The sequence below is a fragment of the Chaetomium globosum genome, genomic scaffold (assembly GCF_000143365.1).
Source record: "Chaetomium globosum CBS 148.51 scaffold_6 genomic scaffold, whole genome shotgun sequence".
Classification (NCBI taxonomy): Eukaryota; Fungi; Ascomycota; class Sordariomycetes; order Sordariales; family Chaetomiaceae; genus Chaetomium; species Chaetomium globosum.
In genome coordinates, this window is record NT_165981.1 from 2,689,572 (window position 1) to 2,714,977 (window position 25,406).

Sequence of the window (25,406 nt, forward strand, 5' to 3'; positions counted from 1 at the left end):
AGCATCATCGAACAATAACCAGCCTCGAACCACAACTTGCAGGTAAGCAAATCAATCTCCCCTACCACCGGCGCTTTCTCTATCTTTTTGTTGGACGAACAAAAGGATAACTTCTCTCAACCCTATCCGTCATTGTTTTGGTATTATAAACCCGACTCTACTTAACGTTCCTTTCCATCAAGATTGTCCAAGTCGGTAGTATCACAAACTGCGTCACCCCCTTTCGCACAAACCCAAACTCAGGTACCTTGCCCACCCAGATCCCTCCATGCACGATACAGTCCTGCAAGCGCGTCCCGGAACTGTGCCATAACGACACCTCCATTCACTTCTTCACACCCCAGCCGGCCACTCCTCAAAGGGTCCAAAAGACCCAGACCCAAACCCCTCAGTCCCCATCCCCTCCCATCCACTCCAAATCCATCACACGCATTGGACCGACCCAAAAACCCCAAAAACCCAAAAACCGAAGTCACGATGTGACGTGCGGCCGACCCTCCAATCGCCCCCACCGTCGAGCCGCCGCCGCGCACATCGCCCCTCGCTGATTGGCCTATTTCATCCCGTCATCCCCTGCATAACTCAGTCTTGGCATCGCCGAGACGGACCAGTCACCAGGGGACAGGGGACGGCTTGAGGAAACCACCCCTGGCAACCGACTCCCGATTCGTGCGACCGTTGCTTGGGCTTCTGTGCCACCACATGGGCGGGCGCTTGTGAGATCACGGCACGGGCCCAATGGGAGGCGCGGGATGGGTGAGAGGTGCGGTGAGGTGATGGGCGCTGGGTCTCAAACTTTGTTCATCAAGGGGAGGGGGGGTGGTCCAATTGTGTGCCGCGCAAGTGCCGAGGGGTGACGAGCGCTGCAGATACGGACCGGGTTCCAGGGAGGTGACAGCATCAGGTCATCACAGGTGATAGGGAAGCCGCTTTGAGGGAGCGGAGGATAGGCGAAGGGCTCCGCGGGGTCGGTCATATTGGAGGCTGTTATAGGACCAGAGGTGGAGGGCGATGTCTTGGGCTTGGTGCTGTAACGACGCTAGAATCTGGTGTTTGGCCAGTCGCCCGTCTCACCCTCTTGGCCTGGGTTCCCTCGAATGACACCAGCGGCCCGTCCTATATACTCGCCTATCACATACTAGCGGCACAACCGCACACTTTCCTTTTCCTCCCTGTTTCCCATTTCAAGTTCCCTCATTTGATTCTCACACACACACGCCGCAGCTGGTCCCGCGGTCGCTCGTTTTGTTGTCCTACCTCATTGTAAGTCGACTCGACTTGTCTCTGGAGACGGTACACTTTCAAGCAATCCAGTAGACGAACCGTCACACAGAAACGACATGGCGGACACAGACAATTTTCCTCTCGCCGCAGATGGCCACGATGGGCCTGGCGGAACAATCGACGGTACCACCGCCGGTGCGGCCGGCCCCTCGACCGGCGGGGTGGTGCTCTCCCAAGGCGCCATGATCGCCATCATAATCGTGGTAGTCGTGGTAGCACTCGTTGGTAGTAAGTCTGATCGATCGATTCCCGCCAATTCGCTGCAGTGACCTAACCAACCCTCCCCGCTACAGTCGCCAGTTCAGTCCTCTTCTTTGTGGCCAAGAAACGCGAGTGGACAGTCCGAGAAACAATCAGGAGGTCGGCAAGAAAGGTGGTCACCGTCCTGACGCCGCGGCGATCCGAATTCCCCAAGTCAGTCAAGGAAGGACGAAACAGGTTGGACGATGTGCCGCCGACGCCGAGGATCAAGCCCGAGTACCTGGATCTGGAGAAAGGCCTTGACAAGCCCAAGAAGAAGCGCGCGAACTTCAGCCGGAAGTGAGATGCTGGAACGGAAGATGCCGGGAGATGGATTGCCCGCCGGGGGTAGGAGAGGAGGTAGCGCCGGGATCAGAAAGGACATTTGGTGACCAGGGGCATGGGAATCATGGCTGTGATGTTGATGTACAAAGGGAATGAACCCCGAGATACCACGAATTTGCTTGTATAATATAGGGTCTGGATGGGAGTGTACGAGGCGTCTATAACCGGCGGAAGGTGTTGGTGCTTGCGCTCCTCCGGCTGTCTTGGCGCCTGCTGGGTGCCGGCGCTGGTTGCGGCTTGCTCTTCTTTTTAGATTCCGGCACAAATGTGACTTGTTGTTCTCCAACAACTTCGTTCGTCCGACTCTTTGCGGTGCGTGTTTGCTTTTGAGCCCTCGAGCCGATCGCTGTGTCCCTGATTTTCCCACCTTTTGTCGTCGAAGAGGATACCTGCATGACCACGTCGTCCTTGGTCTTCCTGATCTCTGACCCGGACTCTTCGTCACTCTCCTCGTCGCTTGAGTTGGCGGCGAAACGCGTATCCTGCTCCGGGGCTCCATCCACCCTGGTGCTGGGGTTGAGCGCTCGGAACTCATAGCTGGTTTCGTCGACCTTGAATTCTTCATCCTCGAAGATCTTGCCGAAACGAGAATCACCGAGAACGCCAGCTTCGATGTCCACCTTGGCTCTCCTCTCTTGCCGTTGCAGAATCTTGTCCGCCAACTTCTGGTTGACCTTGACTTTCTTGACTCCTCTGATGCGAGTGGAACGCTCCTTCTCAACCCTTTCCCTGACTCTCTTGGCTCGCTCCTCTTCCCAGATGTATGGGTTGGCGATGAGGCGAGCTTGATCGTACAGCTTAGCAGCAACAAAGTAACCGTGCATGTATGGCCGGAGCAGGTTGGTCTTCCCAATAAGGTGGTCCAGGCTGAGCGCCTTGAGCTCCGGTTTTGTGAGGAACTTGTAGTTGTCGTATGTCTCGGTTTGCGTCTCGGTTTCCATCTCATGGACTAGGTTGTCTAGGAAATGGCACCACTTCGGGGCCAATCCCAGGTTGGGGATGAAGAAGCAGTGCATATGCTTGCCCTGTGATGTTGTGTTAGCGAACTGCATCGTGTGTAGGTTATTGATCCCTGACAACATACCTCATTCGCAGTCAAGATCATGCCTGAGTCTGGAATATGAGTGACATGATTCAGCTCAACCAACGGCTCGACCGATGTCCAAAGATCCCCCGTGTGCTCATCCCAGATTTTGATGATTCGCTTATCGGCCGAAAGAAGCTTGCGCTCTTCGGTAGGCGTCTTTAAGTGAATTAGATTCTTGACCGGGAGTCCCATCCCCTGGTCCCTCTTCATGAGAGGGCGCGGGTTTCTCAGGTCAAACACGCGGATTTGGCCGGTGCTTGTACCTAGAGCAAGCGACAACCCGTCGTCATTGTAGTCCAACGCGGTAACCTCGCCATCATGGCCCCCAAGAACAGCCACCCTCCCTTTGCTTCGCGGGTCGTAGAACTCGACTGTGCTGATCGATGTGCCAAACGCGCAGAGACCATGTGTCTTTTCCGCGACCGCTGCCACGTTGACAGATCCGACATGTATGCCCCCCTGCAACCCGCTCGCGTCTGCGTCTTTGCCGACGTCAATCTGCCAGGGCCGAAGAAACTGTCCCCTCTCCAAGTCCAAGCGGAAGACCTCGCCAAAACCGGACCCATCTGCACTCAACCCAACCGACGGGATGAGCACTTCGGTACTCTGGCGCAGATATGCAAGATCGCGGCCAAACCGCGGGAGTCTAACCTCATAGTGGCATCCCATTGGCGTGTGGAACTCCAGCGACCGGTCGCTCTGTAGGTGTAAACTTTTGGTGTAGTCGGAACCGAGGAAGAGGAACGTCGTGTTCTCGGATTTCGTGTGGCGGGAAAATGACAGGGACAACTCTTGCGTCGAGTGAACATGGAATTGGGGTTTGTATGTCCCTGTGCTCATGATCCAGTTGCCATCTTCGCTGATTCGGACGCAGTTGCTGGCTATTCCACGCGAGTTAGGATCCGCGCGAGCAATCAAACTAGACACAAGGTGGGGAGTGACTTGCCTTCCTCAAACTCAAATTCTTGAAGCAACTCGAAGTTATTGAGGTTCTCGGGGTCGTACTTGGATGATCTCTTCCTACGGCGCGCAAGCCAATCTGGCAGCGGCCTGGCCGTCGAAGGCCCAGCGACAGTGTATCTGCGCCCATTCGTCAGTGATACTTCTATCACATTACGAAAGTCAGCCAAAAAGTCGAAGGCATTTGATACTTACACAGGAACTGTCCCCGGATTTGTCAACTTCATGGTGGATGATGGTATTGCTCGGACAAGAAATTTCGAGTCGCAAGCTGCAAGCTCTGGATGTCGAAGGCAGAAAACCAAAAAGTTTCGACCGCCCTCTCAAAACGGAAGGCGGGGAGAGGCCGGGTGAACTGAAAGATCCCTGGACCTTCCAGTTCCATTTCTGTGCAGGGCCGGGAGATTCCGTGATGTGGGGCCTTACTTCTTCGGCCCGTTCTTGAATTGAAGTTGGAGACAGTGTCTGCTCATGGATTGTATTCTTGTCTTACGGTATCCTCAAAATTACGATTTTATGAGTAGGTAATCAACAAATACGGGATGGTCATATTTTGAGAACTTAGTCGGATATTGGACTTGTTTAACTTGTTTCTGGCTGAGGAAGAAAACCCCCAATTCTTTCTTCGAGGCGGACTCCCATGTGCCACCCCTGCTCGCGGGGGCCTTGGCGCAACTGGACCCTCTGACTTGTTGATCTCGCTCCTTCAGTGGAACAACGTAAGAAGTGCCTGAAGTTGCACCAGACACCCTCCGACACAAGCTTGCTTCCGCATCATCGCATCAACTTTACTGCTCGCTACATCGAAACTCGTGCATCGCGAACCGTGCCCCGTTCTTCCCGGGCGTTGAATTGACACATTTGCTGTATTCCATTTGCGACCCACGACCGGCCCTCGCGACTTCCCAGCGTTTCGTTTCGTCCATAGTTCGGATGCCTCTCGCAGCAGGCCACTCGTGATTCGCGGAGCTTGGCTCGATTATAACATCGCCCGCTGCCATGGAGTTCGGCAGCCTGGCGCATAGAGCACGAGACCTTCGATCCAAACACTCCTCTTTTGCTGGGAAGAAACCGCACAACCCCCCGACGTCACGCCTCCACCCGAGTACCGATAAGCGCAACCTTCCGTCCGTATGCGCCGGCTCCTCCTAAACTCGTGCCTTCAACCCCCGTCCTCGGTGGATGACCGCCCGATCCTCGAGCCCACGCTTTGCGCGGCATATCCTCCGATATGGACGCAGGGGATTATGAGACAAACAATTTGTTGATCGTAAGACGTTGCCCCAAGGCTAACTCAAGCCACCCATCTACCTTGAGGCCGTGACGCTGACATAACATAACCCCACGCAGAGTAACCTGTCCGCAATCTCTTTCCGTATATACGAACCCATCGCCGCCCAATCCTCGACATATACTTTTAATGCCAGTGGTGTCGAGGATGCTCTGCGTAGCGATGGCCACTTGGTGTACATGGACGCCGTTCGGCGCGGCATATGGTGCTTCTACCTCTCCTCCGGCGACTCCGCCGCTCCAAGTCACTCTGAGCGGCTTGGTCTTCACGCGAGGATGGAGGTATGCGGCTACCCCTTAGGCCTCGTTGGAGATGGAAACTTGGAACCCATCGGGCTCCTGAAAAACAGACCGCCGGGAACAAACGCGATCAACACACCAAACAGCTCGTCTTCTGCTAGTTCTGCCCTAGACATGAACTCGAGGGCCAACCAGCCCTTCAGCTTCCCTCCTACCCCGGTGGTCGTAGATGGCAAAGTCGCATCAACCCCGGTCGGCGATGTTAAAGGGTATGGGTCGGTTCCTGCGCAGGAGATCCATGAGTTTTTCATCACTGCCGTCTTGTCATCTCTAACGTCATCGTTTTGTCGCAACGTCGGCGCCATCCTTTTGAACAACCGTTCCGCACTGCTGCCCCCGCAGGTATTCAACCCTGGTGATGCCAACTGGAACCAAGCGCCCCGGAGTTCGGCTCTCGCCACGTTTCGAATATACTTAACCACTACAGGGTCGCTCGTCATTGCCCTCCATGTGTCCGTCCTCCACGGTCTGGTTTCTTCTGCCGATGTCTTGCGATCGAGTTTGTTACACGCCGGTCCAACCGTTCTCGCCGCGCCTTTCGGGACATTTGGGGCTTTCCAAAGCGTCGTTGATACAGAAAACCAGGTCGCAGATGGGGGTTACGGCCAATCACCAGAGACGCAAGTCAGCCGCTTCAGGTCGGATCATAGCGACAAGTTTGTGCAGCTGAAAACAACTTGTTGCAAATTGCTCCAAATGAGCGGGATGTCGCCTTCATTGCTGGACGGCTGTTCCTGGCTAAATATACACTTCCTCCAAAAGAAACCATTTGAGCAAAGGGCAGATGGGAAGAGGACCCCGCTTGTTGGCCCAAGTTCAACAGCCCCGTGGCCCGCAGTTCTTTGCTTTCGCAAACCCAAAATCGAAGCAATGTTAGACGTGCCGCTCGAAAAAGCGCTGGCGGGGACGGGCGTTGACCATCTAGATCCCTTGGACAAGGCGAAAGTATGGTGCCAAGGGGTCATCGAGAGAGAAGACGCCGCCATAAGGAGGAAGAGGGAAAGGGATGCGGCTTCGGCGCGCGAGCTTGCTGAGCCGGACGTGCGAGGCCATGCGCAGACAAATGGGTACTCGCCCATGGCTCTCTGGCGCGGCTCGGCGAACGGCGCGCCGCCCCCTGCGACGGGGACGATGTATCCCACTCCTCCAGACGGAGTGCAAATGTCCGGTGTTACACCGTCTTTTGACGGTGGCCAGGTCCAAAGCCCCGCCGGCCAACCACTTACGAACCCGGCCGCTGATGGTCACGCCGCCATGCGACAGGATGCCCCAGTGCCGGATACTTTCAACGCGACCTGGAATGGCGCCGAGCCAAGGCCTGAGCCAGCAACGGCCAACTTTGCCGAAGATAATCTCTTCGGTGATTTGGGAGAAGACATGTTTGAAGGGAACGAACTTACTGAGGCGGACTTCAACTTCTTCGATGAGCATCCGGATTCCGGAGCGATGGATTTGTCCGATCTTCCAGAATTGGAATCCTCGGCAATGGCAATACAAGAGAACGGGAATCACCAGTTCGAAGAGCAACCCCCGGCAGCCCATGGTGTGGAGGACGAAATGGATGCACCCTCGGTCTCTCCGCAATTCACCAAACCCGAACTGAGACACGCACGCAGCACACTAGCCGATGAGAATCGGCAACAAACTAATATGGAAAGCTTTAATCGTAATTCTATAGCCGGGATCAAGAGGAACCCGAGTCCATTCAACCCCGAAACCGTTTTCAAGCGCCTCCATACTCGCCGCTCGCCACTGATACTATCCACCCAACGAGGCCCTCTTCGGCGCCGCAGTTTATTTGAGAAGGTCAATTTTGATCCAGCCCTGTCGCCCGCGACGAAAAAATACGAGAAAGGCCCGTTTGATTATACTTCTACGGTTCGTAAGGAGAAGCGAGGCGGCACACTTCAAAACGGAAGCCTGCTCACTGCCGGTCGACCACTTGGGTCCGCACGGCAACGGAGGAATCTCAAGGAGCTACCACCTGATATCGGTTGCCTCGTGGCCAGGATAGCCAATGTCGCTCCTAATGGGCCGAAACAACAAGATGACGCCCGCTCAGAATCAGGTGACAGCAGCTCAGCCTCGCTGGATGAGGATGCGAGCGACCAGATAGGCCACGCCTCGTCGCCGACAAAGTCAAGCGTGGTACGAAGGCGGCCGGAGGACGATGTTATATCCATGGCGGCCTCGTTCAGGGAGCTGGAGAACATATCAGTAGATTCCCCGGGCTATGGCCCGGTCGATCTGTCCCGGCTGTCAAATTCTGAGATCCCCGACTTTTCCCTCTCTAGATACTTTGCTGATCCAGAGCCCGCACCGCTCCGCATATCTGTTTCCGACGACGATTTCATCACGGTGGCACAGATTCTCACCGAGCAGGCAGCAAGCGGATCGCTCAAACTGGCGCCGCAGCACCAAAGCTCCGAGGTCCAAGATCTGCGTCGAAGCTTGATCAAGGCCATACGCTACTCAATCAAGGGCCTGCACAAGGCACTCCCTCGATCGTTGTCTGGGGCGGTCGGGTGTCGACTTCGTCCATTCACAGAAGTCCAGGATGTGCCCCTCCTCGTACAGCCCAACGCACGGGTGCAAGTGAGGCCTGCGGAATTTCCCAAACCGAGTATTTTCCTCATCCCCACACCTCACGTCGAAATTCGGCGCTACGAGAACCAACTCTCGGTGCTTCCATCCGCTGTCACCTTTTGGGATACCTTGGGTCTTGGGCCAGTACAGGGACCGAAGAGTGTCGTCGCCGTGTGCATCTTCCCCCAGACTGAAGGCATGCGGGACAATGCGTCTGCCTTCCTGGACAGGGTTCAGAGCACCTACGAATCGTTGAAGCTCGGTGCCTTTGAAAGGCTACCAACTATCGCCAACATCGTGGACGGCCTTGTTTTGCTGCCGACGGACCATGACATCGCCTCTCCGGCGCTTAATTCACCTCGGGCCCGGTCAGCATATACTGACCAGATGACGAATCTTGCCATGTCTCTAGCTGGCCTATCCATGTCAGAGAAGAATTTCGTCGTCTATTTTGCATACACGCCAGGGAATCCTAGTTCAATTGTGGATTGCTGCTCTGCCTTCCAAGAGCTGTTCGAACACTACAAGAGATGCATGATGGATAAGAAGAAACAAATCTCGAACGACTTGGCGCTCCAGCTTGTACCGCTCGATGCCGTTGCTTCGGAGACGTCACTGGTCGTCCTGTCTCCATCGGAATGTACTAAGCTCTGCTTGGAGACGTATGACCGCTGCACGCTCTTCGGCGGACCCATGCCCTCGCCGGCGGTCATGCTTGAACGGGCGTTGCCGCGGGGGATCGACTTCAAGCTCGCTGCTACGCCATCGCCGAACCTGCTGCGAGAAAGCTCATGTATCCATGTCGCGTACGCACGGAGCGTGGATGAACGGTGGGTCACTGCCGCATGGACAGACAACAGGGGCAGTACCCAATCGATGGCCTCATACTGCCTCGGCAGGCGAGGCAAACCGTTGTCAAGAATATTAGCGGATGTCATCCACGAGATTTGGGAAACGACTCATGGCCTAATCTCTACTTGCAAAGTCCACTGGCGGGTCGTCATCACCAAGTGCAGCCCGATGGAGCAGCACGAAATGGAGCTCTGGACCGGTTTAGCGCAGTCAGAAGCCCGCGCCACCGTCAGTCTAGTCCTCCTCACAACCGACACCGACCCATCCCTCCAACTCATCCCACCCATTACAACAATCCCCCTTTCCGCCCCCTCCGCCTTCTACACCACCCCAGTCTCCACCCCGCAACCTTTTTCCGTCCTCTCTCCCGACCAATCCGGCAACCCTTCTACGCCAATGGGCACTACCGGCTCCGGCATAAACGCCACAACTCCTGGCGGCGACTCCTCACAACAACAGCAACAACAACTACCATCTCAACCCAACCAACCCGACACAGATGGCGGCGACACCACCTTGATCGACACAACCGAGACGACCTGGGGCGTGGTTGTCTCGCACAGGCTGAACAACTCGGCGTCCCTCACGGACCTCAACCCTGCGCTCGCGAGCGGTTATCTGGTGAAGCGGGCCGGGCCGAGGCCGGAAGACGCGCCGGTGGCGATGGAAGTCAACGTAGTGTACAGCGATAACGCGAGGGCCATGTACGATGTGATTCTGAGAGAGATGTTGGCGTATTTCCGCGGCCTGGGGACACTAGCCCGCGTGAGGGGCGTGACGGAACGGGATGTGGATGTGAGGCCGTGGCATGTGGCTGTCGCGGAGAAGGCCGTGAGGGCGCTGTACCTTTTGATGTGAGCAATAGAGCGGAGGCGGTTTTGGGTTTGGGTTTGTTTGCTTATTTTTTTGCTTCAAAGGTGTGTTTGGTGTTGTGGCGTGTCTGTTGTATGTTTCGGGGGACACTCTTGTTTTCCTTTCTGTTGGAGCATGTTGCCGGTGCATTGGCATACCTATAGGATACCTGCATATATACCTAACTTACACTGGCGCCCGGCATCGGAAATAGCAGCTCTGTGAGTCACCTTGGACCGTGACAAAGTCTTGAAGCGTTGGTCTAAGGTCCTACGGCATGTCTATCATCTCTCGTGTCTATAAACTCCCAAAATCCCTCGCTCTCAAAGCGCCCGAACCGAAAATTCCCGCCCCAGCTCTCACCATCTACTGATCCCAAAACCCAGGGAAGAGATACTCCACCCTCTTCATCGCCTCGGGGTCACGCCCTTCCGGCTTGGTCATGAACTTGACGGCGCCCTGCGCGCTCCCAGCCCAGTGCTTGGCCAGCACCAGCTCGCTATTATCCTGCTTGCACAGCTCATCCAACACCGCGCCCACAAGGTGCTTGGCATTCTCACTGTTGGCCGCCATGTACTTCATCACCATGGCGACATCCACATCCTCGGTCGAATGCCAGCAGTCGTAATCCGTCGCCATGCAAATCATCTGGTACGCCAGCTCCGCCTCGCGCGCCAGCTTAGCCTCGGGCAGCGCACTCATATTGATCACACTGCCACCCCACGAGCGGTACATGTGGCTCTCAGCACGAGTACTGAACTGCGGGCCCTCCATGCAGATAATCGTACCCTTGGAGTGCAGGCGTACGCCCTCACCGCGCATGCTCGCCGCGCAGCGCTGCACCACGGCCGCCAGCCCCGCATCGAACGGGTCCGCAAACCCGACGTGGCCCACCACGCCCCCCTCAAAAAAGGTGAACGGGCGCACACCCTTGGTGCGATCGATCACCTGGTCGGGCACCACAAAGTCCATCGGCCGGATCTCCTCCTGCAGCGAGCCCACCGCGGAGAAGGCGATCACCGTGCGCACGCCCAGCGCCCGCAGCGCCGCGATGTTGGCCCGCGCGGGCACTTCGTGCGGCGCGAATTGGTGGTGCAGCCCGTGGCGCGCGAGGAAGGCGACCGGCACGCCGCCGTGCTCCAGGATCAGGATGGGCGAGGACGGCGCGCCCCAGGGGGTGGTCGGAGTGAGGGCCGCGACCGGGTGGTAGCCGGGCAGGGAGGAGAGCCCGGTGCCGCCTATTACGGCGATGTGGACCGGTCCTGGAAGGGGGGGGGAGGTGTTAGTCTTGGTGGGGGAGCATTGGTGAAGTGGTTTTGGTGGGGGGTTGTGGAAGGGGAGAGGGAGGGCATTCTTACGGTCGAAGACGGTAGGGAGCGAGAGGATGTCGACGGTCATGGTGGCGGTTTGGATTGTTGGAGAACGGGAATGAGTGAAAAGAGGTCGCTCTCTCTACGACGCCGGTAATGGTTCCTCCCCTCGGCGGGTTCGGGTATTTATTCAGCGACCCCCACCGCTGTCGCAATTTTTGGAGGGGCTGATGGGGTGATTTTTACCCCGCCGTTGCGACGACGTCGAGGAAAGAAGGGCCCAGCAGGGGTAAAGTCATAAAGCTAGTACTAAAGCGGTTAGACAGGCGTAACTGCGCAGCCGCCTGCCGAAAGTTACAACCCTCCGTACAGTTCAAGAGACATTTCCAAAATTAATACCCTACCCAAGTAGCCCTCATCATGAAAATCCGAGGGTAAAAAATATTAACATCTCCATTGCCACGCAACAGAGCTACAACAACATAATCTTGGCCTTGGGGTTTAACATTCATCAAACCCATCCAACCCTACAACCGGCCATCCCACGAACCGAGTCATCGTACCTGCCCTTCACCCAAGACGAGGCTAGAAGCTCTTGTTATTCTTTCGATTCTAAATCTTTTCGCGACTATCTGCTTCTCCATATTTGACTACTTCAGGCTAGCATCGCACAAGCTTCTGAAGACGAGGTGGCATTCTGAGAGTTTAAGCGTCGCCAGTCCGGGGAGCGATAGCGATGGCATCATCGACAGGACTACCGCCCGAGATGGCGACTGCAGATACGGCGGAAAGCAAGCGTCCTCTAAGCATCGAGGAATTGTGCTTCACATCGGCCATGAGCTGCTTTGAGGGTTGGCTTAAACTAGACCCGGCCATCGGGCCCCGTACCATGGCATATGTCACCAAGTTCATTTCCAGAACACTGGAAAAGACACACAACCTAAAAGATGTCAGGTACGGTGGGTCTATTCTTATTCTCTCTGATTTGTATTCTGATGCTTTTGCAGGGAAACGCTATCCAGGAGTGTCGAAGTTTGGATCTGGCTCACCCGGGACTTTGCCGCCGCGATTCCTAGTCTGACCACGCGGTCCATTGGCCCCCTTGCTAACCTCAACGACCCTGACAAGGGCATCACTCCTCAAGAGAGCACAGCGTTGATAACTAAGAATTATCCATCGCTAAAAGAGGACCTACAATTACTCATCAAGCTCATGCATATTGCCAGGAACCTGCTGGTCGTGCCTGAGCCCGAGATTCCCCAGGACCTCTGTGCTGCCGCTCAATTCGATCAGATGCTCTACCAGACTATCATTCTCTGCATCAACGTCACTAGCAAGGCCTATGATGGCGATGTTCTTGAGGAAGCTGCGAGACTGAAACTGAGTGAGATTACGGAACTCTGCAGGTTTCCCCCTCCCCGCTTCAAGACCTGCCCTTTCTAACTCGCCGCTAGATAAAAAGTTGCTCGTTACGTGCCTACAACAAGCCCATAACTGGATTGCTAAGAATGACCGCAACAAAATGGCTTTCTGGTCTACTGTTCTCTTCGACGACGACGCCCTCTCTGACGAATCCGACGGTAACGCCTACGGAGAGTTCCGCCCAGATATCGCTAAGACCGAAGTTGAAAACTGGTTCGAACGGAACTCTCGCTTCTGCGACAAAGCTCGCCAGCTACTCATTGATTACGAGGAGAATTTAGCAGCCAAGGGGTTGCCTCCTGGTCACTTGCCCCGCATTTCTCCGCTGGCTTGGAACTGGCTTCCAGAGGGCACAGTACGTGTGCGCGCGGATGACTTCGACAACACCACCAAGATTACCCCCCTGTGGAAGGAAGACGAGCCCGACAAGTTTGAACAAGACAAGGCCTACGGTCGGGTTTCGAGAGAAGTTGATACATGGTGGCTCAAGATACGGGACCCCAACTACGATGGCTGGGTAGTTCCTATGCCCACCGTTGAGTTCGCCCAGCAGAGGACCGAGAACTGCAAAGCCAACCTTGTCAACCGATATGCTCACTCGTATCGGACTGCCGAACACGAGGGGTCGGTTCACTCCACCGAGGGTGGCCCGTTACCAGAAGGCGCTACCGACCAGGAAGGGAAAGAAGGTGGCCATTATGTCCACGACTACAACGACGACATGATCGAGGAGGAAGATATTGATGACGACGACTCGTATGGCGAGGGGCCGATGAATGGGTTGCTCACGGAAGTACCTAACATCCTCGACCCCAAGCAGATTGAAGCGCTCCACATGATCGTCAAGTCATGCATACTCGATAACGCGGGGTTGGTGCTGAGCAAGGCAGGGGAAAACCTCCAAAAGACCAGATGCAGAATGTTTATGGCTATGGAATGCGGCAGGAGCCTCCTTAGAGAGATATTGGTCTTCATTGCTGTTTGGGAAAAGAGCGAGCAGTCACTCATTTTCCAATTGACAACCCAGATCGTCGAAGCCATCCATCACAGCGCCCTGGTCCCCTACGCCTGGCAATCGTTACGCATTCCCAAGGACATCATATCTCCCGCACAGACCGTCCTGCTGAGGCTTGTTAACACGATGTGCCGTGCCAGAAACAACGACCCGCCGCCCGTCGAGTCAAAGGAGCATATCCGGGATGCCAAGCTGCTACACTTTCTTTTCATCCAGTTTCGCAGTCGTATAGTGCCGGAATGCGCGGCACTAATGCACCTCCAAGCCCAGATTCGCAATGACCTGTGTGATCCGGCCGACTTCCCCGTCGACAGCTGGGACATGGAGCGCGCCAAAGACGGCATCCAACAGTTCCTCGAGCTCCTCACCACCGTCAATGAACTCCCCGAGACTCGCCGGTACCTCATTGAATGGGAAGCCACCTACGAGCTCCTGACTCTTCTCAAGGGCCTCGAAGCCGGCGTCCCCAAAAAGCCCATGGTCGAGATGCCCAACCGCTCCAACAATCCCCGCCAGCACCAGCAGCCCCCGCCACACCCGGACGACCCGGACGCGGGTTACGATTCGGAAGACCATCCTCTGGCCCCCCCTCCACCCCTCGAAGAACCAGCGCACAAGTACCCGTGGGCCGGCATCAAGGGCCAGATCCTGCACATACTTGCGGGACTGCTGCAACCACCGCCGGGGCGGAGCAGTCCAGGCAACCCCGAAGTTCAATCCCAGATCCTTCGTCACAACGGCGTGATCAGCCTTCTAAACTGCTGCGTCTACGACGACCACAACCGCTACGCACGGGAGCGGGTACAGATCTGCCTGAAATGGCTCATGGACGGCTCCGACGAGGCGAACAAGTACCTGCGGGAGCTAATCGCCATGTCGCCACCGCCCAACCTGAGGGCACCACAACAGCAGCAACAGACAACCCAAGCCCAAGGCAGCGGAAGCGGCACCGCGGGGCCTGCCGCGCAACCACAAACAGCAAGCCTACGCATCGACGGCATTGCCGGCGAAGTGAAGGTGCGGCTACGTGCCCCAGGCGAGGCCATCCCACAACAGCCGCGCCCGCTCATCTCCGGATCTTCGTCGGGCCCGGGCTCGGGCACCGGACGCGCTCTCCCGCCGCCGCTAGCTAACACCACCACGGCCACGGCCACGGCTGACGACCCCGGCTACGGCTACAGTAATGCGCAAAGGTACAGCGGTAGCAACGTCCTGCCGCCCATCCAGGGTGGTGGTGGTGGTGGTGGTGAGGGCAGCGATGGAGTGAGGGCGGGTTCGTCGTCGTCGTCGATGCCTCCGCGGAGTCGGCCTGAGGAGCTGCTGAGGGATATTATCACTCTTGCGGACGAGGCGGCGCGGTTGGCGATGGGTCGGCCGTTGGAGGGTGATGAGACGGAGGAGGAAGGTGAGGAGGGTGAGGAGGAGGAGGGAGAGGGGGAAGGGGGGGAGGATGATTTTATGTAAGAGAAAGTATGGAAGGAGGAAGGAATATATATATATGGGTGGTTCGTCGAAACTGTTGGTTGGCTCGGTTAGGTTCTGGGGGTCTGTGTTATAAGGGCTGCTTATTTATCAAGGTCAAAATGAGTGTTTGCGGTTCTTTGTGTTGTCAGTCGTTTACTGCACAGCGACGGAGTATATCGGTTTGGCGATAAAAAAAAAATGGAAAAACGGTAGTTATGATTTATTCAACAGTTCTTCGGGGGTGATCCATAACCAAGGACTGCATTTCGTAGATCTCCACCCCCTGGGGATATGACTGACTTTTCCCAGTTCTTGATTTGGACACATAAAACAAAGATCGGATACAAGTGAGTTTCTCAGAACCTAGGGGATGGATATACGTGAGCTAGGCATAATGCCTGGTAGGCTGTGTCTTCTTCATATGTCCATCTTCACATAAAGACGACGAAGATTAGTTCAAGGTTCGTTTTATACAACCGTTTGATGATTACGCTGAACGAAACGAATACGCCAGGAAGCTTGAAATGATAAGAAGCAGCGCGCTCAAGAGGGAAAAAGGTTGATAGAGTGAAAGCAAACTTATAATATGACGGCTATGCCTGCTGCATCCTGTATTCCTTTTTGGACCGTTCCCTACCCGCTCCCCTGCCTCCTCTATTATGCCACCCGTACATCCCGGTAAACAAAACTAGATGTGGTATCTCTTCCTCCCATCTCGAGTCGGCCATGCGATTTCTACTCGCGCGGCAGTCTCGGGGCGCTGCCCTCCTTCACAGCGGCCAGGATCAAATCCTTTGCTTTCTCCACGCCCTCCTTGGTACCGACGACCTCGATAGCATCGCCCTGCGTTTGGTCACGAGGAACCGTGATCTTGCACCCGCTCTGCTTCCGAATCGAGTTGACCTTGCTGCCGCCCTGGCCAATGACAAAACGGTACGTCCTGGGGTCGGGAAGAACCAGGTAGCCGGTGGCGGTCTGATTGCTCGCCTGATCAAGCGCCGACTGGATAGCCTTCTTGGCTTTCTCGATATTCTCGGGCGAACCGCGGAGAACCCACGGGATATCACCCTCCTCGGTGGATGCCTGCTCCACCACCTGCCAAGAGTGAGCGTCGGCGGTGGTATCGTCGTCATCAGTGATCAAGGGAAGCGAGTCGCCATTCGCACGAGCACTCTTCGGGGCCGTGGGCTTGGCGGGAACAGTTTCGCCAGCATGGTCGACTGTCACGCTGAAGTCGCTCCTGAACTTTCGGAAGATCTGGCCGTTGTTGGAGACGACGTGGTGCAAAGCCCGGGGGACTTGGACGGTCTCGCCTGGCAGCTCCTTGACCATGTCCTCGACATGAGCCTTGGCCTTCTCCACATCGGCCGGCTGGCCGGTGATTTTGACGCTCGTGGTGCCGCTACCTTGGCGAGGAACGTCGATGGAGACCTTGAACTGGGTCTCGATATTCCGCTTCGTCTCGCCACCGCGTCCGACAATGGACCTGTGCTTCTCGACAGGCACATCTAGCTCCTCGGTGACCTGGCTCTCGCGCTCTGCCACAATGGCCTCGATGTGAGCCACGATCTTGTCCACGACTTCACTGCGACCCTCGACTTTGATGGCATCGCCGTCAGCGTCCTGCTTGGGGAATTGGATGGTGCGGGCCAGCTCTCGCTGGTCGCTAGAACCCCCGGCCTTGACAACAATGTCGCGGAGGGTAGAACCTAAGGATCTGTTAATCATCGTGGTTTATGGTCATCTCGGGATGTCAAACTTACCACCAGTGCCGATGAGGGTCCTGTGGTATTTCCGGGGGACCTCAATCTTCTTGACTACGGTGTCATCGAAGATGGCTTTCTTCTCCTCCAGGATCTTCTTGGCTGCTGCTACCTGGGTCTTGGTGCCTTTGATCTGGATCTCTGCCAGGTCTTCGGTAGATTCCTTCGCGCTGGGTACGTCAATCTTGGCGCCCGTCGACTGGCGCAGCTGCTCCAAGACGGCACCGCCGGCACCGATCAGAGAAGGCACTTGCTTCTTCTGGACCGTTACGGTGGCGGTAAACGAGTTGTCCTTGAGGTACTGCAGGAGCGACAACAACTCGTCACGAGCTTCGTCGGCACCCCGCTTCGGCCCGCGAATGATGACCTCGTCGGCCGCCTGCTGACGGCGGCTCTTCCCGGCATCGCTGGCCGAGTCGCCGAGAGAATCGTCGTCCTTGGCGTTCTTGGTGTTGCTACGAGGGAAGAAGATGAGGACCTTGTAACGTGTTTGCAGCTTGTTGACCTGGTTCCCCTGAGCACCAATAATCTCGCGGTGGAACTTGGGGTCAATCTTGAGCACATGCGTCGCCTCATCCTGCAGCTGGCGTGCAAGAGCATTGATGTGCGTCTTTGCGACCTCCGCTTTGGCCTTGGGGCCCTTGAGTTGGACCTTCCCATCATCCACCTGGATCTCGACGTCAAACTTCTCCCTCAGCTCCCGAATGTTACTGCCACCCTTGCCGATCAAGTGGTTGGCGAACTTTTGAGGGAACTCGAACTCAAGGATAAATCCACGCTCCTTCTCGTCCTGCTTCTCTTGTTCAACGAACTCGAGACACTTGGCGACAAGCCAGTCTACGACAGAGGTGGGGCCGCGGATATGAACGGACTCGCCGCTGTTGGACACGCGCGCGCGGATTGGGTTGGAGGCACCGTCTTGCTCGTTCTTGATGAACTTTTGAAGCTTGGTATGAAATCTGCAATCGTGTCAGGGCGCTGGTAATCTCGCCACGGGTGGGCAAGCGGAATACTCACTTTACTGGGACCTCTATGGTTTGGGAAGAGATAGGTTCCCGCTGTTTCATCAAATCGGTAATATGTTTTTGGGCGCCTTGGAGCCCCTTCTGCATCTCACTGATGTCTTTTTGTCCCGGCTGAGCCCGCGCGATCTGATAGGACTCGGGATCCGAAGAGCCTTCGTACACCAACAAGACCGAAGCATTCGGCTCCGAAGCCTCGGGGACGACGAGGTGGACACCGAAGGTCTGTCGCACGTGGGGCAGCAGCTCCTTCCTGATGTATTGATGGTAAAAAGGATCGACAGTGACGGTAGTCATCCGTGCCGGGGGGTGGCCATCAACCATGGCCTTGATGTCGGCCTGAGCTCTGACAATGTTCGCGCCATCGCGAGCGTAGAGTTCCCATGGCAAAGCGCCTTGCTCGGAGAACGGGGTGTTGAAATGCACGTTATGCAAGTTGCCCACCCGTTCAAGCTCCCGCTTCTGCTGGAGATAGCGTGTGACATTGCGAGCGTGGACGGCAGCGCCGCCGGGGGCTTGGCGGTAGAAGCGCGAGATGTCAATGTTGGAGCACTGCATGTCCATGGCGAGGCTAACGGTCTTTTGCACGCCGGCCGCGGCCTGGTTGGAGGGCCCAATGACTTTGACCATGTCATCGTCTTCGTCATTCGGCATTACGATAGTGCATCCGGTCTCCTCGAAGAACTGCTCCATCGAGATGCCCTTCTCTCCGATGATGAACTGGTGACGGCCGGGTTGGATATGAACCAGTTGGACCGTCAGTTGGTCCCGGAGCTGCTGGACCCTCTCCTCGATCTTCGACCGCGCAGCTTTCGCAGCATATCGCTCGCCGCGCAGCTGGATGAAATTGTCAGCCGCGGCATGGAACGTGGGGCGCCCCGAAGAAACCGCAACGGGCGGCGTGGACGAAAAAGGCTGGGCGGAAGGAATGCGGATTTGAATATCATATTCCTGCTCGAGCGCCTTGACGTTGCTGTTGTTCGCGCCACCAATGAAGGGGTAGAATTCAGCCGGGATATCCTTCAAAGTGGTGGTGACGGTCCCAGCACGCTCACCCATGATCTCGTAGATGAGATTCCGGGCATGGGCAGCCTGTTGGGTGTTGCCCTCAACAACGACCTTGATGAGCTCCTCATCGTCCTCGCCCTCGGGGGCCGACTGACCATCTTCCTTGGGCACATGAATCCGAGCGCCTGTCTTTTCTTGGATGGCCTTGATGGTAGACCCACCCTTGCCAATGATATGGGGTCTCGCCCAGCGATGAACGTCCAGCTCCAACTTCAACTTGGCGCCGATCAGGGCAACAAAGTCCTTCAGCGACTGAGTCGTGCTGTCGCCCTTGGGCCCGGTTGCCTCAATCCTGAGCATGTTATCGGTGTGAGGGACGAGCTTGATTTGGGCTCGGGACTTGCGGTTGAAGTCCTTGATGATGTCGGGAAGCGGCCGCTTCAATTGCTCGCGAGGGAGGATGTCGTCCGGCTTCAAGAGAAGGTATTCCTTGTGTTGGCCCGGAATGGAGAGGCTCGGGGCGGCCGATGCCTCGGGGGCCGGCGTGGTGGTCCCCGAGGCCGGTGCAGAAGTAGGTGCAGAGGCCTCGGGAGTCCGCGCCAGCCAGACGGGGGCCACGTTGGCCACAGCCCTGGGGGCGCCGCCGAGTTCCGGGAAGTCGTTCGAGATAGTGCTAGACGACATTGTCGAGGTACCGTGGGACGAAACCGTAAGAGAACAGCGGAAGGGTGGTCGGGCCGAGTGTGTAGGATGTTGACCGAGTCTACGTTGCTGACCGAGTCAAGACGGCTCTTGTTAGAAAATGAGGTAGCAAAAAGATACGGGGGGAGGAATTGACAAGGAAGTGCGAGCAATCAGCAAATAGCAATTAAACCAGCAGATCGCCGCACTCGATTGAATAAAAGACAACAGAAGGGAGGAAGGAAATTACCTGTAAAGTGTGAGGCTGCAAGGTGAAGTGGTCCGGGTTTGGGGGTGGCCAGGGGATTTATACGTGAGAAGTGGACATTTCGCCTGCTCCTGCAACGTCGTACCTTCCCCAAAAATTGTTGGGGTGCGGTCGGTGCGGACGTTGCAAGTCTTGGCACCAGATCTCCCATGTGCTGGCAGTACGGCAGCCCGCTTTACAAGTATGTATGTCTGTACATACACAGGAGACAGTCGAAACCTACAACCCGCCACCAGGTCACCCACCTCGATCGCCTCTTAGCCAACCTAGAGATACACATGGAACGACTTGCTAGGGCCAAATTTTTTGCATACCTCTCCTAGGATTGGAACTGCACTAGCGTGAAACCAGATCAATTGTAATACCAAATACGATACATTACCTACAGCAGCTCAGACGCATGCACCATCAATTCACACATGTCATGACGGAATTTGCTGCAGCCAGCGCGTAATACACATATCATAGGTACCTAACTATCCATAAACGCCCATGTCAACCGATGATTAATTGTTGGTCAGTGTGAACATCTCTCCGTCGGGCAACAGGGGTCCAGGTCCGTATCGTATACTGGTTGTTCCGTAACTGCCCGGCTCGTAATGGTAATGGTCGTACACCCGCAAAGCTCTAGTTCATTTGAAGCCAATGCTCCTCTGACTACCAACCTTAAAGCGAGTGGTTCGAGTTGCAAAGGGGATCGGTTTTTAGTCTGCTGTTCTTCTCTTTTGATAGCCTCACGTGTCTCGATTCTTCAGTTAATTAACTCCCGGGGTTGTTAAGGGGCAAGGGGCAAGACCGCACTCGCCCACACCAATGCCGAAACAAGATTGAAGCCATCCCAAACGGGTTTGTACGATAAAAACAAAAAGGGGCTGTCCCACGTGACAAGAGAGCACGGAGAAGTTGAGTTTCACCGCAGCTGCATGTCACAGCCACTTGTTGAAGTGAGGAACGACTCTTGATGGCGTTCTCGGGTCGATGTAGGGTTAGGGCTGAGCTCCCCTTAGCAACAATGTATCTACTTGTAAAGGAGGATGGGCAAGCCTTTGCATCACGCAGGATGATGGAGCGGCCCCCAAAGCAACCCGGTTCCAACCTGACCCAAGGAGCCGACCCCGAGCCTCACCGAACCCACCTGTTATGGAGGCCACCTCGCCGCATTGAGGGTGCTTTGAACACAAACCCGACTGGCCAACCTGGCGACGGGTGGCAATGGACGTGAGAAAAGGTCTGAGGAGGCTCTCAATGTTATGTAATTTTTTCGGCTATTGGTAACAATTGCTTTGCGCCTTTCAGCTCACCCCTTGTTGCTAGGCTGTTAGGTTTCGAAAAGCTGGCCGTAGATGAGCTGATATCAAAACGAAGCATGGGGGTGGCGAGACACTTCTGGTAGCTCCGGCCTTCTTGCTTTGCAAATGGAATTATGCACTTCGTATGAGACCGAGCACAACAGGGGTCAGGGAGTGTCATTAAAATGTCCCGTCTGCAGCCTGGCAGTTGAACCCTTCCTGCGTCATTGCAGTACCGATGCATCGGCATCAACCCCGAAGCTTGATGTGGAACGAAGAGTTCTGGGTAGTAATATTGTACCCAGTTATTCCGTCACCGACAGCCCGGGAAGGATACCGTGGAATCCTGGAGAAAGCCGTTGACTGTTTGACACGATCCTCAACAACCGCGGCTTTGGACCCAAGCGCATCATCGCACCATGGATGGATGGCGAGAACAAACTTGGCCAGATCTGTGTCCCGCTTCTCGTTGGAGTCCCCGAAACGGCTGTGGGGTCCGAGATGCCAGGCGATGGAACGGTCCTTTTCAGCCGAACGCCGATCGCCGCCAAATTCTAGCCGCTTGCGAGCTCTGTGTCATGAGAAAACCAAGCTTCTGTTCTCATTTCTTCGGTTGTTCCCCATTGCAAAGATTTCGCCCAGGCCCGTTCCGCCTATGTAACGACCTGGGAGGTACCCAGGACAAAAACCGTCCGTGTCCCGTTCCGCTCGCACAGTGTCACTTCCGTTAACGAAGCCCCACTTCAACCCCTTCATCCCGCACGGATGGCGGCTAGCCCCACCATACCCTTGGCTGGGCTGTTTGCTCAAACGTTATCTGTGCCATCAATGCCCATTCCACGTCCAAGAGAATGGCGGAGGCGCTTGGGTTGAATATTTACATGTGCTTGTTTACTATGTATAGAGATGGCTGACTCGAAAGAAGCAACCAACCTTACAGATAGTTCCAGCTTTGTTGCAAGCTGTGTAGCACAATCCCATGCTCTCGAAGACGGCGCGGGCCGGTAGGGAACGACCAGGGTGTTTCTCGAGCGGTGGTGCGGCGTTGCAAGATTCATCAGGCAAGCCTTCACGGCCAACAGCCAGCGAAGTGGAGGTGATTAACCACCGAGTCACTACCAGTCACCCAGTGACATGAGACAGGTAGTTAGTTGATGAGTGGCGCGACAAGAACTCACACCCACACCCGAGCATTGTCCACTGTAGAGTCCCGTTCCACCCGGTTCCCAGTCGGTTTGTGGTCTTGGGGGTTCATCTGATGCCGCCGAACAACCTTCGTCTGAACAACCCCCAAGCACCCTTCTTTGAAAACCTGGATGTCAGGATGTTCACTCCCGGTTCCATGTTGTGCAGAACAAGATCGTAAAAAACGTTGCAACGGGTCCCGACAGTCCGTTTGAAGGGTTGTTCCCTGCCAACCGGAGTACACACTGTGTGTGCCAGTCCCCTGCGACTTCATCCAGCTTGCAGGCACCAATCAGGTCGGGCCCCGCTGGATGCCACCCCCCCAGGTGGCCGGTGTGCAGAGGCCAGGGCATCTCGAACCGCAGCCAAGCGGAACCTGGAAGAGCCAAGGAGAGGACGAGATCAAGCAGGAGCAACGAACGGCGAGAGAAAACGCAATTTTGCTCGCTGCGACCCTCGTTCGGTGCCTCAATTACCCCGGCACCCATCTGGCTGCTTTGTCTGGCTCCCAAACTGTACGTTGAAATTTTTGATTGCTATTTTGCTTCATTTCCCGGGCGCCTGGGCCGTGAGATGGACAGTCCAAAGATTGCAAGTGGTGGCTCCAGCGCTAGCTCTCAGCGTCGCAGGCTCACTAAGAAGCCTCCGACGGCAGCAGCGCACTACCATTCTCACCACTCGAGCTCAAGGTTCAGCGCTGCGTCCGACGGCCGTGTTGACGCCCAATCTCTAGGAAGCAAACAAAGCTCGACCAGCTTGCGCCGGGCACCCAGCGCTCCCACTGGCAACAGAACTCTGGCCTCGAACGCGACCGACTTCTCGCCACGCTTCCCCGCCGCACAGTCTCCCGCTTTCTCGCTCGCAACGAGCCGGTCACACACCTCATCCACCCTTCCCGACGGCACGCCTGCGGCGCTGTCTCCCTCGTCGCACTCCCATTACCGCTCCCTGCAGACCCGAGCTGACGCGCAGCAACCACGATCCGTCCCGGGGGACATCCTTCAACCCCTCAGCTCCAAGACTTCGGACGAGTTAATTGGCGCTCCCTTTGACGGCACGGCAATCCTCGACCGCATTGCCGCCACGAAGTCCCCCACTCCAAGCAACCTCAACAATAGCAGCGAGCACAACCACAACAACAGCGACATCCACAACACCAACAATAACAACAACCAACACAACGGCAACCACAACTACAACTACAATCACAGACCCGGCCACCAATCCCCGCCTCGACTTACACTTCAGCAACCACCCCGCGCGGATCCCGGGACGCGAACCATGGGACACTCCCCGCCGCCGCTCCGCCAGTCGGCAACCTACCCGGCTGGCGACCTGCCGATTCTAAACGAGAAGGGGGGGGTGCTCAAATCCGACAGCGCCGGCCTCCACAAACGCTACTCCGACGAAACGAAGGAGAGCAAGATCCCCAGCATGCTCAGGAAGAAATCGGGCTTCTCCGGTTTCATGAACAGCTTGGTGGGGTCACCAAAGAAGCCGCTCATCTCTGCACCTGAGAACCCGGTGCACGTAACACACGTCGGATATGATAGCACCACGGGCCAGTTTACAGTATGGGATTACCGGATGTTGTAATCATGTTTGCCGTCTATGCTAACCTAACCAACAGGGGCTACCAAAAGAATGGCAACGACTGATTAATGAGAGCGGCATCACCGAGAAGGACACGCGAGAACATCCTCAAATCCTCGTCGACGTCTTGACATTCTATAAAGAAACCCAAGAACGACCGCAGGAGGACCAGTCATTGGAGAAATTCCACGACGCCCGGGCGGACTACCGGGGTCTGGCCACCACCCCGTCGCCCGCGACTGCTCACCCTTCCCCGGGCCTACTACAATCTGGTTATGGCGCCATGTCCCCCTTGATCAGTCCGCCCGCAAGTCCGAGGTTCCCTAACGTCGGCCACGAGGGCAGCTTTGAGAACCCACGCGCACCACCACCAGTCCCTAAAGGCCACCTCATGTCGGGTAAGGACATCAATCTCATGCCCAGCCGGCCCGCGCCCAAACCCCCAACGAGCCTATCAACGAGGACACAGCCAGCGTACCCGACAATGGATTCGGGAATTGGCATGGCCCCGCCAGGCGATGACGTCTCACCCTCCTACCTCCCCCCCAAAGACAACGCGCCGATGTTGCCAGAAGAGCATAGGTCACGGTCCAACTCTCGAGCAAATGGCGCATCGCCTTATTTGGGTTCCCAACTATCTCCCTCGGTCACCTCACCGCCGGCCAACCAACAGGCGATGTACCAGCAGCAACTTCTGCAACAACAGCAGGAGCAGGCAATGGCACAGGCGCAGGCGGCCATGAGCGGCCAGCTAGGACGCCAAGCGAGCAAGCGGCAGCAGCCGACCCCGCCGGCTTCGCAGCACCCACACCTGCAGCAGCAGCTGCTGCAGCAACAACAGCACCAACAGCAGCAAGGAGACCCGAATGGGCCTAACCGGGTACCACCAACACAGCAAGCGAGGGTTGCGCAACCAGGCTCGAGGCCGCGGCACAGACCACGACAGAGCAACGGTGTTGACGTGGTCGCCGCCCTGAAGAGGATATGTTCCGAGGGCGACCCGCGGGAAGTCTACCGAGGTTTTACCAAAATCGGCCAGGGAGCGTCCGGCGGCGTGTACACGGGCCACGAGAGGGGGACCAACCGGCTGGTGGCTATCAAGCAGATGAACCTAGAACAGCAACCCAAGAAGGACCTCATCATCAACGAGATTTTGGTCATGAAGGAGAGCTCACATCCCAACATTGTTAACTTTATTGACAGCTACCTGTGTGGGGGGGAATTGTGGGTGGTCATGGAGTTTATGGAGGGCGGCAGCTTGACCGACGTCGTGACGTTTAATATCATGACCGAGGGGCAGATTGCCTCGGTCTGCCGAGAAACCCTCCGCGGCCTGCAGCACTTGCATTCCAAGGGTGTCATCCACCGAGACATCAAGTCGGACAATATCCTGCTCAGTATGGAGGGCAACATCAAGCTGAGTAAGTTTTGCACTCCAAATTCTTTTTTCCTCTCTCTCTTTCTCTATTTCCTTGCCGCTGGTAACCTTGAGCTAACCTGTCCCCCTCCCCCACAGCCGATTTCGGGTTCTGTGCGACGATCAACGAGGCGCAAAACAAGCGTACAACCATGGTTGGCACGCCGTATTGG

At 56.2% G+C, this 25,406-nt stretch overlaps 6 protein-coding genes across 6 annotated transcripts; 3 read left to right on the top strand and 3 right to left on the bottom strand.

The window, feature by feature from the left end:
* Positions 1-1,340: 1,340 nt before the first annotated feature.
* CHGG_09189 (uncharacterized protein) lies at positions 1,341-1,828 on the top strand (the record flags this gene model as incomplete). Its single annotated transcript, XM_001227115.1, has 2 exons — positions 1,341-1,512; positions 1,578-1,828. 2 exons carry the CDS (start codon positions 1,341-1,343, stop codon positions 1,826-1,828), a joined length of 423 nt encoding a protein of 140 aa, XP_001227116.1.
* A 199-nt stretch (positions 1,829-2,027) lies between these two features.
* CHGG_09190 (uncharacterized protein) lies at positions 2,028-4,143 on the bottom strand (the record flags this gene model as incomplete). Its single annotated transcript, XM_001227116.1, has 4 exons — positions 2,028-2,894; positions 2,954-3,833; positions 3,899-4,036; positions 4,112-4,143. 4 exons carry the CDS (start codon positions 4,141-4,143, stop codon positions 2,028-2,030), a joined length of 1,917 nt encoding a protein of 638 aa, XP_001227117.1.
* Positions 4,144-5,147: 1,004 nt separating this feature from the next.
* On the top strand, positions 5,148-9,802 carry CHGG_09191 (uncharacterized protein; the record flags this gene model as incomplete). Its single annotated transcript, XM_001227117.1, has 3 exons — positions 5,148-5,186; positions 5,267-5,861; positions 5,934-9,802. 3 exons carry the CDS (start codon positions 5,148-5,150, stop codon positions 9,800-9,802), a joined length of 4,503 nt encoding a protein of 1,500 aa, XP_001227118.1.
* A 360-nt stretch (positions 9,803-10,162) lies between these two features.
* Positions 10,163-11,194, bottom strand: CHGG_09192 (uncharacterized protein; the record flags this gene model as incomplete). The annotated part of the gene is made up of 2 exons (XM_001227118.1): positions 10,163-11,058; positions 11,155-11,194. 2 exons carry the CDS (start codon positions 11,192-11,194, stop codon positions 10,163-10,165), a joined length of 936 nt encoding a protein of 311 aa, XP_001227119.1.
* A 648-nt stretch (positions 11,195-11,842) lies between these two features.
* CHGG_09193 (uncharacterized protein) lies at positions 11,843-15,007 on the top strand (the record flags this gene model as incomplete). The annotated part of the gene is made up of 3 exons (XM_001227119.1): positions 11,843-12,060; positions 12,114-12,490; positions 12,561-15,007. 3 exons carry the CDS (start codon positions 11,843-11,845, stop codon positions 15,005-15,007), a joined length of 3,042 nt encoding a protein of 1,013 aa, XP_001227120.1.
* A 735-nt stretch (positions 15,008-15,742) lies between these two features.
* Positions 15,743-19,484, bottom strand: CHGG_09194 (uncharacterized protein; the record flags this gene model as incomplete). Its single annotated transcript, XM_001227120.1, has 3 exons — positions 15,743-16,716; positions 16,771-17,729; positions 17,788-19,484. 3 exons carry the CDS (start codon positions 19,482-19,484, stop codon positions 15,743-15,745), a joined length of 3,630 nt encoding a protein of 1,209 aa, XP_001227121.1.
* Between the last annotated feature and the right edge of the window lie 5,922 nt (positions 19,485-25,406).